At 39.9% G+C, this 17,941-nt stretch overlaps 2 protein-coding genes across 2 annotated transcripts; one reads left to right on the top strand and one right to left on the bottom strand.

The window, feature by feature from the left end:
- Positions 1–359: 359 nt before the first annotated feature.
- mastl (microtubule associated serine/threonine kinase-like) lies at positions 360–6,132 on the bottom strand. Its single transcript, XM_080049859.1, has 10 exons — positions 5,993–6,132; positions 5,801–5,889; positions 5,599–5,705; positions 5,326–5,485; positions 4,962–5,110; positions 3,562–4,563; positions 3,114–3,249; positions 1,899–2,012; positions 1,604–1,705; positions 360–1,159 (listed from the first exon to the last, which is right to left on the bottom strand). Exons 1-10 carry the CDS (start codon positions 6,127–6,129, stop codon positions 1,002–1,004), a joined length of 2,154 nt encoding a protein of 717 aa, XP_079905985.1. The 5' UTR covers positions 6,130–6,132; the 3' UTR covers positions 360–1,001.
- Positions 6,133–7,704: 1,572 nt separating this feature from the next.
- LOC307267922 (ATP-dependent zinc metalloprotease YME1L1-like) lies at positions 7,705–15,467 on the top strand. Its single transcript, XM_080050402.1, has 18 exons — positions 7,705–7,905; positions 8,998–9,114; positions 9,736–9,904; positions 10,083–10,184; positions 10,282–10,391; positions 10,657–10,807; positions 10,938–11,021; positions 11,469–11,642; positions 11,778–11,930; positions 12,162–12,294; positions 12,394–12,456; positions 12,633–12,745; positions 12,964–13,119; positions 13,271–13,422; positions 13,531–13,657; positions 13,798–13,871; positions 14,268–14,354; positions 14,483–15,467. Exons 1-18 carry the CDS (start codon positions 7,870–7,872, stop codon positions 14,621–14,623), a joined length of 2,142 nt encoding a protein of 713 aa, XP_079906528.1. The 5' UTR covers positions 7,705–7,869; the 3' UTR covers positions 14,624–15,467.
- Positions 15,468–17,941: the final 2,474 nt, after the last annotated feature.

Genomic DNA, 17,941 nt, shown 5'->3' with positions numbered 1-17,941 from the left:
GAAATGGAGAAACAGCTAGCCTGGCTTTATCAAAATATAAGAAAATAGGACAAAATATGAACTCCTGAAAAAGATATTAAAAAAAAAACGTTTTGACAGAGCTCAACTGGCGGTTTTGAATCTTTTTTGCTAAGATAACTAGCTAACTGCATCTTTAAAGACACACGTTAGGGCTCAGTTATCAATCTTCTCATCTCATTTTAGCAAGAAAGAAAATGTTTTCCCAACAATTTACTATACATACAATTTCCATGTTATTGTAATTTATATGTTGATAATTTATCAGAAAAGGCACAAAGACATTATTTTACAAACATATTTTATTTGTATTTTACTTTTTTCAAAGATTGAACAAGATAAAAATGTCACAAGTAGAAGGGAACTCCAAGTGAACTTATCTTTAAAAGAAAAAAAATTAGTGTTGAAAATGGACTGGAGATAGCACATCAAAATAACACACAAATGACATAAAAGCAGCAAAAAACCGTCGTGTTAGAATACAACATTAACTTATCTTAAAACACTGAAAGGTAATCAACAAGACATACATATAAAATACATTATTTGGGAATATATTAGCATGTCTTTCTTCAGCAGTATGATGAACAGTGCAGTGAAACGTTGAGCTTTGTCTTAAATCAATATAATAACAACATCAAACCAAATCCTATTCGGAGGTAAAGCGGAAACAAATACTATTTTGCTAGTAGAAGAGCCCAAAAGTATACATTGTGGTAATACTAAGTTAAGAAATAAAAGTTTCCTTTCCACAATGCATACTTGTAAGTGACTGCATTTAAAATATCTGCTTCTTATGACCAGTGATTGCACATATATAAAATGTTTAAAATAAAAATGCTACAACTTCAGATCAAATCAGAAACTAAATTATTACTTTTTATTCATTTATTTATATATTTATATAATGAGAGATTTTTCAAGCCAAAATGTGTCGCCTGGTGTTTTGGTTAAAAACTCAAGTTGTTAATGTTTGTGTGACTCTATAGGCTGAAGCCAGACACAAAGATGTGCTGAGCGTTGTTTCTTGCCTCAAAGTACGAGGTGTCGGTTTCGTCTGCCGGTTGAGGAATGAAAGGCATCTCCTGGTTCTGCAGGTTGTCCCAGTCCAGGCCCTCGAACAAGGGGTGACGCTTCAGTTCTGGCAGAAAAATACAAATTTACCAGAAGGCACCTCCCATTTGTGTAGATACACTAACAATGGTTGTTGAAACTTAGCCAAATTTAAGAGATAATTCCCTGATTACAGCTGCGTATAAGATGGACCCACCCATAATTTTTTTACCACAGAAAATTAAGCAAAGTCTGTATATGTTATACAGTATAGGCCTCATGTGTTAACATGACTCAACATCTGGGAACTGAGTATGTTTTACCATGTTTTTTTGACATATGCATAGAATCAAACTATGAAAAATGTATTTATTTTTTAAACGATCCTGCACATTGACGACCCCTCCCACTCACATTATTAATGATGTTTTGGTCAGTGTAAAATTAATAAATGTTATGACATTCTAAGGTACAAACAAACCATATTTTGAATTTAGTAAACAAAATGTTAATGTAATAAAGTGGTCGTCACCCTTTAGACCGGCTCGTTTCATCATGTCCATGGTGAGGAGGATTTCGATGGCGTTCCTTGCATTGGCAGACAGCTCCTCCTCTCCCTCAGGCCAAGGAATATCTAAAAATATTGACAATGCACGTCATTAACACTATCAATTAATTTGTTCAGCTAAAACAGTCACACAATGGATAAGAATATGTAATTTTAGGCAAGTTTGATTATCAAATACAGGCTTTATGTCAGTAATATACTTTAGGGCATTTTGGGTTTAAAGTTTTGAAGCTCCTATGGAAGTTAACAATCAACCCACCTCTGTTGAGAATGTTCTGGAAGACCAGCGGAGGCGTCTCATCGTTGAAAGGTGGAACGCCTGTGAGGAACTCGAAGAGACACACACCGAGCGCCCACCAGTCCACCATGAAGTCTGGATGGGGGGGCAAAGAAAAAGTCACATGTCAATCAGCTGCTGACTTCAAAAACAACTTTTTTTTAAATTTTATCCTGCGATTATAGTGTGCACTGATTGTACTGCGGTGGCAGAAGCAAGGACTTAGTTAGACTGAGGATGGAGGGGTTTAACATCTGGGAATAAATGTTCACACATGGGAACACTGCATACACATAAGATGACCAGTAAGGATTGGCTTTACAGCAATAGTTCACTTTTAATGGATTTAAAAAGAAAATCCTCATTTAGGAATGTGAAACTCATACAAACCTATATTTTTGTAGAATTAAATGTTTTCCTCAATAAGGGCAATGAGTTAAAAATGACTTTATCTAATTATCTAATATTGGGACAAGAAAAATACTTAACATCCGAATAAATGATACCACCACACATGACCCTTCAGTTCACGGAGTCCCTATTCATGAATCCCAAGTAGCAGCAATCATGCTACAAAGTGGCATTGTGCAACTGACAGGAAATAGTGCCTCTTCTTAGCATGCTACCATTTAGATGAATAACAGCATGTCGGATCAATTCGCTATTATTAGATGCCATTTTGCATGTCAGTTGCTGAATGTCAAAAATAAAGCCGTACCACAGGGACTTTATTCCAGGATAACCCAACCCTACAGATCTTTAGAGCAGAAAACCCTGTTTATCCAGCATATCAGCTTTAACAAACCTGAATCCCAACAATGTTATTAGTTAAGTATTAAGTGATGATCCCATTTGTTCATTGCATATGCTGCCCTGCCCCCTTTCCCTCTGATCATGCCCACAGTTTATCCACCAATCCAAACGGGGCAGAAACACAACCAGTGGGGATAGGAGAATTGTGGAATAATCATTTCATATCCACTAGCGTATTAGCAGGCTGGGGGGGGAACATGCAAGCTTGCTTGCAAAATCAGCAACATGTTAGAAACTTACCACACTGACAACTTCCTGAAACTCAAAGAGAATGCCTGTCACAATGACTACAATTTCAAACATCCAATGTCAATACTATGAGACTGTGTGTTGGGCTTTGTTCACAGAAATAAGAGCTGTTGTGTTAGTGCTTCCTTTTCTTACCATGTGGTTTTCCCAGAAGAAGCTCCGGAGCCAAGTAGTCTGGAGTTCCTAAAATGGGTACGCCCTCAACAGGCACAGCACCCCTTCTGACACTCTTTGGAGTCCTGAAGGGTGTGTGCGACATGGTCTGAGGAGTCTGATGAGAGAGGGGAATACAAGTAAATGTGAAGAAATGGCAAAATGGAGTCAAAAATAACATGGCATGTAATCAAATGCTGTCAGTATGCTAATAACTCACAATGACAAAGCTATCAAAATGCTGTTTAGCCGGTATTTTTAACATTTTATTATAGTGCTGTAACATGCTGATGTTTACCAATTAGCACTAAGCACAAAGTACGGATGGGATTGGCCTGTTTTGCAGACATGTGGTCAAAAACCAACGTCTAACCTTTTTTCTCCAACTCTGTCCCTCTGTTTGAGATGAATCAATTTAGAAGTTGCTTACCCGATTGAGAGAGCTCATTGAGCTTGCTCTTTTCTGCACCGGTGTAGCATTGCCAGCCCCAGAGTAATAAGAATTTGCAGACACATCCATGGCTTCGGTGGACCCGATGCTGAGTCGGGACACCATAGACGTGCTGGAGCGGTTGATGGAGCTACAGTAGCTACGGAAAGCCACCACGTTTTGTGGCTTGAGGAAGGAGGGGGACTGGGCAGAATCCACCGCCACTCCGGGGAGCCGATGGAAGAAGGACGACTGAGATTCACCTCTAAGGCTGAAGTTGCTAAGTCTGGACATGTGTGCAGCGGACGGAGTGTGTTGGAGAGAGTCATTAATGGATGAGTCTTTATGATCCTCTTGCTTCTCAGGTGAAAACAAATTGCCGATTTTGGGAAGATCTTTTGTCTTGACAGATGTACGGCTGTCGATGGTAAGAGACGTTTCGTGCATGGACCCGTCGGAGTCCAGGCTCAAGCTCCTGCAAACCTCGTTGTTCTCGCAGAGCGGTGACGTGAGACTGGAATGAGACAAGTCTTGGGCTCCGTCTTCAAACACCTCCTCCGTCGGCTCTTCCAGTTCACACAGCAGGCTTTTGGCCACGACGATGGGGCTGGAGCGCTTCGGGACCCGGTCTTCGAACGAGCCAACCCCCTCAGTGGAGGCCATGAAGTCACCTATTTGGAAGGTGGAGAACGTTCCTGTGAGGCCGGTGTGGAACCGGGCAGCGACGTCTGGAATGTCGTAGCATCTGTTACAGTGTGCGTTACTCCTCTTGGCTTGTTTCTCCAAGTGCTCTGGACTTCTCTCCAGGTCAGAATATGTTCTCTTTACGGAGGAGGCGGGGAGACGGAAACCACCCCGAGCTGTACCGTGATTTGGCAGATCGTCCGTGGTCTTAGCGGAGGATCCAAAGGGGCTGGGTTTTGTGGCTGCACAGTCCTGTTCACGCCTTTTGGATTCAGACTGCTCTCTCCTCTTCCGTGATTTCATTTGCTCATTTTCTTTCTGGAGACGGAAGATAGAAATGGGAAATTCTTTGTCACGACAAGGAATGAACCGATCTGACATAACAGTGTAGGAGGAACTAATGATGAAGGCATATTTCAAGTATTCCGCAATAATGCCAATACAGATCCAATCCTTTCATGTAACCCTTTACATCTACAGTGGTATGTAACTGCAGACATTTTACACAAGGGGCTAAAATGTTTGCAATAGGGACCTATTTTAAAAAGGAAAAAAGTGTGACTTTGAATTCATAGAGCAACAACATTAAATGTCTTAAATTAAGATTCTGTGGATAAATAAAAAGTCAGGACCATAGACTGTAGTTAATAGATCAGGACAAGCCTTACACGTATGTTGTTATCTACGGATTCAGTTATAGGTCTACCATCACTGACCTCCTCACACTCCCACAGTGGACTGATGCCACCTTCAGTGTCAGTGGTGCTGCCCGCACTCATCGTCTCAAACCTCTTCCTGGTCTTCAGCAGGGAGTGAGTCAGATTTTTAGCAAGGTTCTTAGGACTAATCCCAATCTTGTGTGGTCCTACGGAGACAATTCAGACAAAGCACAACAGTTTGACACAAATATTTTCATTGCTGAGATCTCACAAGGGAGCTAAACTCTGCACTGTTTATTTTTTTTAACTAGTTTAAATGCATGCTTAAAGGATCTATGCATGATGAACAGGCATTACAGAAAGTTAATAAATGAAAAACAAAAATGGCCTCCAGGGAATTATGACATGGACCAAGACTCACCTAGTTTCCAACTGTTACCGTTCGGAGAGTACAGCTGATCCTTTTTCATCGACAAGGGAGAGCCAAGAGAGTTATTCTTGGGTTTTATTTTGCCACAGGACAAGGGGCTGGACAGGACAGACGCACTGCTGTGACGCTTGCCTTCTCCCGCAGGTGTATTCTGTGTATTTTAAATATCAAAATGAAGGAAGAGTCACTCAGTATGCCACATAAACTAGTTAAAGAAAGGGGCAAATAGGACAGTTACTCATGATATGATATACATTCACTTACAAATCCAAGCGAGCTGATTAAGGAGAGGACTTGACCCGGGGTGCGGAAGTAATCTTGTTTGGGTTTAGCCAAGGATGGGGTGGTGAGGATATCCATAAGACTCAGCTCTGAGAAAGAACACAGAGGTAACATGAAGAAAAACATTACATAAATTACTAATTGTTATAATTGTAACAAGTGTCAAAATAATGGGACTGCATACCTCTGTCAAGCTTGACTTTAGAAAGGCCAAAGTCTGTTAGCTTGATGTGACCCATGTTGCATATGAGCATGTTGTCTGGCTTCAAGTCCCTAAAAAAGTTATAAATAAGGTGAATTCAAGGTCACACAATACATTGCAAACAGTGTTGTGAAAAGCATTATAAAAAAACCTATAGAAAATGTTTCAAAGCACCTGTGGATAATACGATGTCGATGGAGGTAGTCCAGAGCCTGTGCAACCTCTGAAATGAATTTGACAGACATGTCTTGGTCGAAATACCCATAGATGGTAAGCAGAGATTTGACGTCTCCACCAATGAGGTATTCCATCACCTGTCAGAAAAATGCAAATGGGAATTGAACAACAACTATAAACATCACAACAGCACAAAGTAGTTACTGTAGTGAATGCGAGTTCTGTGTCATTATTTTGCCAATGGGTGTTACCAGATAGATCTTGGTGGCTGTCTGAAGGGAGTAAAACAGGTGAACAATGAAGGGGCTTTTGCTCAAAGCAAGTGCATCTCTCTCTGCCTTCATCTGGCCAATCATGTTTTTATCAACCATGTCTGCTTTCTTCATCACCTAAAGAAAAAAATAAAAATACAACATTTTAAAAAACTACTTGGGAAATTAGATATGCGGAAAGTAATTTATATAACAGTTTTAACAGGATAAATTAGATCAGTCACTCTGGGTTAGGGACAATGTAGCATAAAAAAATGACTTATTTTGGTCCAGTGAAAAAGTAAGGAGAGCTACTTCCAATGTCGAAATCGAAAAATATGTATTTATAATTTCGTATGTCATTATTTGATTTCATGTAATAAAAAAAGTATTTTTTAAGACTTTTGAAAGATTGATTCAAGGCATTTGAATCCCAATAAAGGCCTTTTTTTGAATTATTGTTATTATTCACTGTATACAATTAAAGTATTGTTTTATCTGATTACCACTTAACATATCGAAAGCATTATAAGACTTTTTTGGATATGTAGGAACCCAAAAAACTCACCTTAATGGCATACAATCGTGAATTGCATTTCTTCCGTGCGAGGTAAACCTTTCCGAAAGCTCCGCGGCTGATAGGCTTCAACACCACGAAATCCTCGATCGGAGGCGGTTTATGAATATCCACCGGTACATCATGTGTGCTGGAGTCGTGCTTTTCTTCTCCGTCCATGTTATTGCTAGTTTTTCAAATGACAGATACGCCTGTGTGTCAGAGAAATCTATTGCATGGCAAAACAACAACCTCGGGGTTTGTTTTGAATTTTTGAATCGTACTGCTCTTTCGCGGGGTCCTCGTTCACCGTTCCGTTTTAAGTTGTGCCACAAACTGCCTGTCTAAAAAGCATGAAACGGTCTTCATATGTGCTTCCATTAAATATTTATGATGATCGCAGCCATAAAATCTTCTAGTGTTTTAGCATTGGTCAAAATAAGATAGCTAATTGAACGTTTTTCATATTTTTATTGTTAATTGTGATCAGGCGGTAGAGAACAAACATGAGAAGTACGTTTTAAAATTGTGTAATGAAGTCATTTTCTTTTTTCCCCTCTCACAATTGTAATATTTTTATCAACCTACTTTATATTATAATTTATATCTTTTTAAATGTATATTATACGTGTGTATTGTTTTTGCACTTTCAATTAATAAAGAAAACAACCCAACTTCATGTTCCTCTAAGACAACTTGCTGACAAATTACATTGAATAACGTTTTTGTCATATATTGTTAATAAAAAAAGCTAGGCTAAAAAACAAACATGGACCGATTATAAGTTTATTAAAAACAAAAAGCTTGCGGGTGAATTTCATAAGTCAGGTGATGACGCAGGCGGCACCCGGTAGTAATTCGACTTGACGTCATTTTGTAGTCTCTCTGACCTCAGATGCCGGAGAATCCATTTGCTGTTGTTAGCTAAGCCGCTGAAAGTTGTGTAAAAGAAGGAGGATACAAAAGGACATCGACCACGGGAGGAATTGTCCGTTTAACTTATACAGAGGGTATCTCCTCACAAACAACCCTCCACGTCCTGAGATTGAATCATAATTCAGCTAAAAATGTTTTCCCTGTCAACGGCGTTTCAGCCACAGCAGGTAAGAAGCTTTTTGATTTAGCTTCTCTTCTTCTTCAGTCTGACAACCCAGCTGTGTTTGAGTTATAATGTCAAAGTGCCCGTGAAAGACTGTTATTGGTGTTACAGCAAGAAGAGGCTCATTCTATAGTTGTTTTTGTCACGTCTCTTCTTACGGTCAATGACAACTTAGCTCGGCTAATGTTAGCATTCACAAGTCAATGGGTCTCCGTTATCACCCCACGCTTACGTCACGTTGCCTCTTCCATGTCACGCTATGAGGCTACGTGCGGTTTCGTTCATGGCTTTAATCACATTATATGTGTGGAATAGCAAGACTCGAATTAAATTGAAAGGTTGCTAAGTTGATTATCTTAAGCGATGGAGTTATATAACTCACGTACAGCTGACTTGGGCAGGGCCACACTGGTTGGCTTCAATAACACTGACATAACAGTCCTGAGGCAGCACTGCCCTTAAATTCAGCTAAACGTAAACATACGTCAACCTGTAAGCGGGTCACAGGGTTCCACCAGGTTCTCCCAGGGCCTTATACAGTCTTAACAAGTATCGATTTCATATATCTAGAAGTAAGCCCTTTAATTGGTATGCAAATGTATAGAATAAAAGTCATGCTTAAAATAATACCTTAAATGGTATTGGTATTAAAATGTATTTAATCAGTCCTTCAAAAGTCTTAAAAATGCCAAGACATGGGGATTGGGATTTTGTCAGACACGTGATTATTCATTGTTGCTTGTTAGTTAGTATATTGAATGATCTGAAATAAAATAATGGCATACATAATTTGAAAACCAAAACATATTTCTCAAGAAGATCTTCATACTTTTTCCATTTAGTAATGCAACATTTTCCCCAATCCAAATAAGTTAATAATAAATAATAAATATGTCATTTTTGTCTACGGTTTATGTTTTTGTAAATTTGGTCATTATGTTCTGTCCGAATGGCATTTATTAAAATATGTAATCTAACTTGCCTTAAGCTGTAGGAATCCTGGTATAAAGTTCATGTTATAAAAGTAAGATTTTAAAACTATACACACATGACCAGACTGTTCATCACCCTCCTCTCTCTGTGCATGTGTCTTTAGATGATACTGCCCCTCAGCCAGCTCATCAATGCCCTCCACTCTCTGAAGAACTCGGCCACCGCTTCAGTCCAGACCCTGCACAAGGACATTCCAGACCACAGTTCATCTCTAAAAGAGGTGAGGCGGATGCTACGGATACATAGCAATATTGTATGAGGGCACAGCACATAATCATCAGCGGTCTGAAGTTGAACGTCTTCACACATACACATTTTTGTATTCATTTGTTGTTGGGAATGCTGAAAGAGGCAATTTAAAACCACTATACAAGTTACATCAGAAAAAAAAACTACAGTAAACAATATATCTGCATCCAAAAACATCATGCAATTTGTTCAAACACACCAGGCAAGACAAATCTCTTCTGAGTCAACTTTAGTGAATATTGCTGCTTTTCATCATTCATCTAGAAAGTTTATACTGTACAAAAACAGAAATTGTATATCTAAGGATGCACCAAGTGAACCATTTTACACACCAAGCCAAGAATTGTTTTCTTAAGCCCACCTTTACCTGACAAGTTATTATGTTCAAACTAATTATTTTGCCGATCTCGGGTTAAGGCAACAGATCTAACTTCTGTCATGTGTTTAATTCTGTATATCTCTGAAAATGTATATATGTATAACAGTTTTTCAAAAGCGGTAGAAAGTCAGGTACCCACTCTTGGGTTACTTTTCCATAACTATTGCCCTAAGAAGGTGTGAATAACCTCCTTTCGCTCTCTGTCTTTCTTAGCCCACTGTGAGTCTGAGGGAGCTTGGCCTATCAGAGATCAGAGGGAGTCAGCTGGATGAGCTGGTCAGCAGGTTGCTGCCGCCACCAGGACCAGAAGAACTCCCTGCTGTTCCTTCACTATGGAGGACCAGTCACGTGTCAGCTGACAGCTTCTATCACAACAAGCATGGTGAGCAGATCGGGCTCAGAGGCCATCCAACTTCTCCTTGAAAAATGGCCCGTGGTTAAGTTTATCAGAAACTGCTGTAGCTAAGATTATTTTGTTACTCGAGAAAACAACTGTTACTCATGTGTCACTATGCTATCATGAAAAAAAAAAAAAAACTCATGCAAACTTTGTCTTGCAGGTTTTGCACACAGAAGGCCTGGCGTAAATGGTTCCCCAATATTCCACAGACAATACCACAGTCCTCTAAAAGATGTTTGCTCAGAACTACATTTCTTGCCTGGTAAGAAACTCAGTGAGCCAGCTGTGTGAACGTTATCAATGTGTTCAAACAGCTTGACGATTAAAGTAGTGTGTAATCTTTTTGGTCTTCTATTTAGTATGGGTCCAGAGTCGTGGCTTCAAGACATTTAGAACCAAGACGAGGAGAATGGAGTCTGGTTATGACGGTCCGGTGGAGACTGATTCCTACACACCAGCCTTCCTCAAGGTCAGCATGTTTCACATCCTGTTAAGTAGGAACTAGAAATGCTACCTTGCGCGTATATGCTTCCGAGATACATAACATTGCTGAACAGTGAAAGTACAGTGGTTGTAGGCCATGCTTTAAAGAAAGTACAACTCCTAAGAAGCTACAATATGGTACACGGTCACCACAACCTGACAATAGTGGAACCTAGTTGTGTTTTATTTGAACATATAAAACTAAAGGCTGAATGTTAAGGCTAACGAACCAACTCACCTTCTGTCTGCAGGGTTTGCTTCAGAAGGAAAAGGGACCAGAGGTGGAATCACTGGACCAACTGATCAAAAATAAGAACCTTTCAGAGAACCAGCACGAGTCTTTCAAGAATGGTTTCAGTGAGGGGTTCATGAGGTCTCAGGCCTACACTCAGAGAACACAGGGTATGTGGCTCACTGATATTAGATGACCAAAAGATTCCTTGGTAGTCTGTTTTCTTCGAGAGATCCTTCCATTTACATAAAGACATTCTAAATTTTTTATTTGATTTGAATCTCTGATCTCTTTTGACAGACTCGCTGAAGAGAACCAGGCTGATCCTGTTAGCCCTCCTACTTGTCGGTATTTACGGCTTGTCGAGGTCCCCATTTCTCTCGGGTAAAGGCTCCTTTTCTGACGCTGGTTTGTTTCAGTTCTCCTTCTTTCCTGTTCTTGTAAATCATTTCACCACTCTTCATTAACACTGCAAATAGAACAACTCTTCTTAATGTCTCCAAGGATATACAGGGGAGTGTTTACCTTTTTAATGAATACCTTGCCAGCTGATAAGACATGATAGCTCTCCTGTGGTGTGCATGTAGAGTGTGACTGATTATTCTGCTATGTACCACTGTGTAGTTGTACTTAGTTATCTATATTAACTATTCATGTTTTTTATCAAGTGTGCTGGAACTATTCAAATAGTTTGAAGTGATGAAAACACTATATGTATATGTGTGTTGCAGTGAGCATATTGTAAACAGCACTTGTATTGTCATTTTGAGACAGTTTTAAGATTTGTCTGTTGTTGCTGTACGGAAACATTTGTTTTGGGTATTCTCACAGTGAGGTTCCGCACCACATCTGGTCTGGACTCGGCAGTCGACCCCATTCAGGTGAAGAATGTGACATTTGAACACGTGAAGGGAGTGGAGGAGGCAAAGAACGAATTACAAGATGTTGTGGAGTTTCTGAAGAACCCCCAGAGGTTCACTGTGCTGGGCGGAAAGCTGCCTAAAGGTATTGTATTTAATACTTTCTCCACATGTTTCATTTCCTCTTGTTTTAATTGTCTAGGAAAACAGCCCAATGCACAGATTTGACAAAGGGCCTTAATATACTGTTATTTTATCCCGATTTGTTTAATCCTCTTAGGGGTTCTCCTTGTTGGTCCACCGGGCACAGGAAAGACTCTGTTAGCGCGGGCTTTGGCTGGGGAGGCCGATGTGCCTTTCTACTACGCCTCCGGCTCAGAGTTTGATGAGATGTTTGTGGGAGTTGGTGCGAGCCGAATCAGGAACCTTTTCAGTAAGTCTCGGGGGTTTATACAATATATTTTTTTTTCCCCCACTGAGCTGTACGGTTCAGTTTAGTATGGTACACCACAGCACATAATTATTTGCGTTTACACTGTCAAAACTTGAGAATGGTACCAAAATAAGTTCACCTATTTTGGTCACCCTTTCGTTCTTCGGTGGAAGCGAGGCAAATACAAGCAACCACCAACAATTACAATATCTCCATTTTTGTGTTTTGCAGAAGAGGCAAAAGCTAATGCTCCCTGTGTCATCTTCATTGACGAGTTGGACAGCGTTGGTGGGAAGAGGATCGAGTCTCCTATGCATCCCTACTCCAGACAAACAATCAACCAGCTGCTGGCGGAAATGGATGGGTCCGTGTTCTGTCATTGACATTTTGAAAACTGCAGTGTGAATAAAATGTTGCTGTCAGCATTCTCACTTCCTGTTCTCAATGTTTTTGTAATTTACAGGTTCAAACCGAATGAAGGGGTCATCGTGGTTGGTGCTACAAACTTTGCAGAGGCTTTGGACAGGTATGTTAACATTTCACACATTTTTTAAATTTCTATTTTAAAAAATAACATTTTGTTGAATAAGCACTTTAAATTAAGGTATTTCCATACAGTATGTAGATATACTGCATTACATAGTTATTGGAATTCTGTGTACTATGAAGCTTAATCTAAACTATTTTGCTACTACTTTTCAGCGCTCTGGTGAGGCCAGGAAGGTTTGACATGCAGGTGACTGTCCCCCGTCCAGACGTTAAAGGACGCACTGAAATTCTCAACTGGTACCTTAGCAAGGTCAAAGTGGACCCTGGTAGGTCTCTCTGCGAAATATTCGGAAATATTAAGGTTATAAAAAGAGAAAATCCTGCCTGTTTTGCAAAACCATTAGCTCTCATTTTCAAGCATTCAAAGCTGTAAGCCTGTGAGAATACCTTTTGTTTGTAGTTTCTGTAAAGGGCACCCTTGTTTATTGAACACTGATCACCTTTTATAAAGAAGGCATTTTCTATTGTGTGTGTTCCCTCGCAGCTGTGGAAGCTGAGATTATCGCCCGGGGCACGGTGGGCTTCACGGGGGCCGAGCTGGAGAACCTGGTGAACCAGGCCGCCCTGAAGGCAGCCGTGGACGAGAAAGAAATGGTCACACTGAAGGATCTGGAGTTCGCTAAGGACAAGATCCTCATGGGTGAATACACACATTAATTAGACCTACTCTGCATCACATGAGACGGATTACATACATGCACTCTAGTTAGGAGACTGGAAGAATGTCTAGGGGAGCTGACATGAAAAAGAGTTTTTGTTTTAATCACTTTTTTTTTTAACCCTCACACCAGGCCCTGAGAGGAAGAGCGTTCACATCGACAAGGAAAACCAAAGAATCACAGCCTACCATGAGTCTGGACATGCCATTGTTGCCTATTACACCAAAGATGCAATGCCCATCAATAAGGCCACTATCATGCCCAGAGGCCCAACTCTTGGCCATGTGAGCTCTAGTTCTGGATCCACAATACATATCATACTCTTTTCCAGCACTGTTGGTGTCCGTGTTTAATTGAACTAATCAGCACTGTCCTGGTCCCTGTCCTCCCAGGTGTCCCTGCTCCCAGAGAATGACCGTTGGAGTGAGACCCGAGCCCAGCTTCTGGCTCAGATGGACGTCAGTATGGGCGGTAGGGTGGCAGAGGAGCTCATCTTTGGAGATGAATACATCACCACTGGTACTTATACTTCCCCTATGTCGTTTTAAAGAAGTCTAACAGCTTGGTATCCTCAAGATATATACATATAATAATCAAAACTTTTTCTATCAAGTAGTAGATTTTGAATTGAGCTTTTCCTGCTTTTTTGTGTGTTTTAGGAGCATCAAGCGACTTTGATGGAGCAACCAAAATAGCTAAAATGATGGTGACCAGGTTCGGCATGAGTGACAAGGTAGATAAACCATTGCTGTCTTGGGGGCCTTTACTGTAGACATTGCGGCACGTTTTATATACATTATATATATATATATATATAATAAATAGCAAGTACACATACAGTATAAAATAACATCTCTTATCAGTGTAGTGTGCTTCTTTATTTTCTTTACATACCCAGTTTGTAACTACGAACCCCTTAAGGTTGTTTCCATTCCAACACCAGAGTAGCTGATTGGGAGACTGGGACAGTGATTGTATTGTTAAGTTTAAATGAAAACCTGCTGTCGTCTTACATAATTACACCTGAGACAAAGAAAAGTGAACAACGGACCCCTGACTGATGCATTTGAAGGTCTATTGTTCATTCAACCTAAATATGTAATCTGCATTTTCTTTTCTTTTTTTGCAGCTTGGTGTCATGACCTACGGTGACGTAACCAAGCAGAGCCCCGAGACACAAGCAGCGATCGAACAGGAAGTCAGGGTTTTACTGAAGGTGAGCCTTCCCACTGAACTCTCAAATTGACTGTTTAATTTAATTTAAGGGTATCCTTCGCAGTTTCATACAGATAAGAAAATCATTTTTTTAAAATGTTTTATTAATGATCTTTCACTTCCATGCAGGACTCATATGATCGTGCTAAAAACCTCCTGAAGACGTACAGTAAGGAGCACAAGACGTTAGCTGATGCCCTGCTACAATATGAAACTCTGGATGCCAAAGAGATCAAGTTGGTAATGGAGGGCAAATCACTGGACCACTAGATACCTCCATGGATATTTTAGACTCTTGTATCATGTGTATGTATATAAAGCTGTGCTATGATGCATAGGCCTTTTGGAGGCCTTGTCTTTCATTTATTTGTATCCCTCTTATTATCTATTTGAAGATGAGACTGAAATGACTCCGTTTCACCCATTACCCATATTTTTATTTCATTCAATTTAATTTGTCTTGCATTTCCTGTAGAGAAGACTTTCAGTTTCATAGCGATTTTTAAAGTTCTGTTTAATTGGATTAAGATAAACATTTGTTGTCCACAAGTTTGTCTATTAAAGTGCAAAAATATATTTGATGTATTCTTGGGGGCTTACTCTAAAGACACTTGACTTTTGTGGTAGTTTTATACCTCAGTCATATTTTGGTATCATAAGAAGGTCATATGAATTTGACGAAGATCATGTTTAATCAAGCTCAGATGAATGATTTAATTTATGTGTCTGTGTGTCATTTTAGATTTGTACATTGGTTGAACACCATAGGACCTTAAAGTACCTCAATCTAGAATGTACCAATTGGCTGTAGCTATACATGTGACACCGCTGTTCACTGTTGAACTGTTCATATTAGGGGTTTATTTCTCCAAATGCTGTCTTTCAGTTGCACCTACCATATGCTATCTATATTGTGTGTTCTTGTTTATTTAAGTGCCCAAAGATGTGTCCTTTTTTTCTGAAATTAGTCCTTATTCTAAATTCACCTATAACTGTTAAATGAGGGGAAATGTGTATATATATACTATGAGTGTGTAAAAGGATTGGGTTTGTGCTTCGGTTTGTCCCTTTAGACAAAGGCCTTCTTCAAGCTCAAATAAAGGTTACTCTTACTCATAAATGTGTTGTACAATATATGACTCAAATCGTTTGGCCACTTGGGGCCAGCAGAGCATTCCTACACAAAGCTGACATGGCTAATGTGTTACACGTCCAACCATGGACCTATGAAAGGCCTCCAACAGACACAAAGAAACACCAGTTAGCATTTGGAGTTGTATTGCCCACATTATCAATGTAAGTAGAATGACAAAATTATTTTTAATTTTGCTCTCTGTTGGCAATTTCCTGAGTTAAATATCTGGCTGCTAAATGCTCCTCTGTTCACAAGCTAGTAACTAGTTGCTAACTTTGTGAGTCTGCTGTTAGTGTGGATACCTATCTAGATACTTGCTGATTACAGTGAATTCACTAAAGCTTTTTCCCTTAATTTAAGAACAGGACACATTAATCAACATTAGTCAATAGATGACAGTGCTTCGACTGATTTCAAAAATAATTGAAAAACTATAAACCCTGAGCACCAAGACTCTCAAAAAGTTTGATTTGAAGTTAAAAATGTTGAGTTTAATTGCAGAGCTAGGGGGTAATTATCGGGTTTATCAAATTAAGCATTGCCACTGTCGAGACAGACATAGATTCATAATAATATGCATAATCTCTTTAACCCTTAGGGCCCGTTGGTCCATTTTACGGACATTTCATTTTTCTTTTTTTGGATAATTTTGGCTGTGTTCATGCATATGGCATGAAAACTGGTAAGGAAGTGTATTTTTATATGATAATGTTATTTCCAGCTCAGCTCCTACAGTAAGGCTAAAATACACTGTATACAAACAAGAGTTACATTCAGACTGCTAAGGTCCATACAACGTCCATTAACACCCATTCAAACACCATTTTTTCAACACACTGCCATTAAAGCATAATTGATGCATTTTTTTATATCTGGGTGTCAATCTGGGCTTCTACCTTGGAATTGATCATTTTTACTACTCTCCACCATGTTACGTCATTATGACCTTTGGCATATGGAGAAAAAACAGGCTATTTCCACTAGATAGCACTGTAACAATCCCCCCTTCCTCTCCCTTTAGCTTTAACCCTGAGGAGTGTGTGTGTGTGTGTGTGTGTGTGTATGTGGGTGTGTGTGCACGTGTGTGTGTGTGTGTGTGTGTGTGTGTGTGTGTGTGTCCATGACCTATGACATTATGAGCAAAAGGCTAGTGGTTTTCAAGTGGCACTGTTTTCATTTACTCTGAATCCTCCTCCAGAGCTGGGATGTTTCCTCTGACTTTCAGTAGTGGAGAATTCAGTTGGCCCCACCAACACCCATACACAGAGATATACTCCTGCAGCCACTGGAATGGTACAGGGACCCACCTGTTACGCGTTAATGGAGGTTTCAGACACAGTGGTTGCGTTCCGAATCTCATACTCTTTCTTTTTTCTATTCTACATACTACATCCGATGATAAAAATAATCTAGTTAGGATGCAGTAGGCATACTATTGGGACATACTTTACTCTCTTATTTCATCATAACATTGCGCCTTGATCTTGCCTCTTGCTTTTATATCCGTCGCATCCCCGTTTGTTTTCATATGGAGGCTTCGTCGATGTTACGTCACTTCACGTGCGCACTGGATTGTGGGTCAGAATCGCCCAAATAGGATGCACTTTTCAACACTAACAATCTTGGCCGCATGAAGTAGGACATCCGGGTACTTCTAACCATCCTAAATCCGGCCATAAGAATCGGGACATCCTAAATCTTTTTTCTACATACTATATAGTAGAAAGTATGCGATTCGGAACGCAACCATTGTCTGTGTCAGATTCCTATTACTCGCTATCAGAATCAGACTCCATCACTGTTTCCAAAGCTTTATGTACTTCTTGTGTAAAGGCTCCCTCCATATTGCCAGGTAAGAAATAACTAGTTCCACAGTTTGCTTTGTATAAACTCTGGTTTCAATGGCAGCTGTGTAAACAGCTCAACGACTTGTTATGTGTCTCTGACGGCTGCACCTTTGATGTGATTGAAGATGGCCCATGTTTTAACTTATTTGAAGCAGTGCACTGCACATGCTTGTGTGTATGGACCTCAGGTAGGTGTGTGTGCTGTGCATTTATACAAAGTCATCTTTAGAGGGATTTTGAACCTCTGCATGAAAAACTACACATGGAACAGAGTGAATGAAAACAGTGCCACTTGAAAACCACTAGCCTTTTGCTCATAATGTCTAGGTCATGGGGATACACACACACACACACACACACACACACACACACACACACACACACACACACACACACACACACACACACACACACACACACAGTCTCTCTCATACACACAACTTTATTTAGCCAATGATGTCCCTGTTACACTGTTCTTGGCCCGTTCACTGTTCACTGTTCACTTCTGGATTATTATAACCTTTATTTAACCAGGAAAGTCTTATTGAGATTAAAAATCTCTGAAATAACAAACAAAAAGAGTGGAAAATGTGCATGGACTGCAGG

This window comes from Ammodytes marinus, assembly GCF_949987685.1.
Source record: "Ammodytes marinus genome assembly, chromosome: 21".
In the NCBI taxonomy this organism is placed as follows: Eukaryota; Metazoa; Chordata; class Actinopteri; order Uranoscopiformes; family Ammodytidae; genus Ammodytes; species Ammodytes marinus.
The sequence above is the reverse complement of the archived record's forward strand: the minus strand, read 5'-3'. Positions and strand labels throughout refer to the sequence as shown.

What these genes read in the sequence shown, in the direction of transcription:
- mastl (XM_080049859.1), bottom strand. Translation starts at nt 6,129, where the DNA reads ATGGAATACCTCATTGGTGGAGACGTCAAATCTCTGCTTACCATCTAT. An exon ending in CGACATCGTATTATCCACAG is followed by an intron (nt 5,890 to 5,992) that starts GTGCTTTGAAAC and finishes TAACTTTTTTAG; the next exon opens with GGACTTGAAGCCAGACAACA. An exon ending in TAAAGTCAAGCTTGACAGAG is followed by an intron (nt 5,706 to 5,800) that starts GTATGCAGTCCC and finishes GTTCTTTCTCAG; the next exon opens with AGCTGAGTCTTATGGATATC.
- LOC307267922 (XM_080050402.1), top strand. Translation starts at nt 7,870, where the DNA reads ATGTTTTCCCTGTCAACGGCGTTTCAGCCACAGCAG. An exon ending in CCGAATCAGGAACCTTTTCA is followed by an intron (nt 11,931 to 12,161) that starts GTAAGTCTCGGG and finishes TGTGTTTTGCAG; the next exon opens with AAGAGGCAAAAGCTAATGCT. An exon ending in TTTGCAGAGGCTTTGGACAG is followed by an intron (nt 12,457 to 12,632) that starts GTATGTTAACAT and finishes ACTACTTTTCAG; the next exon opens with CGCTCTGGTGAGGCCAGGAA.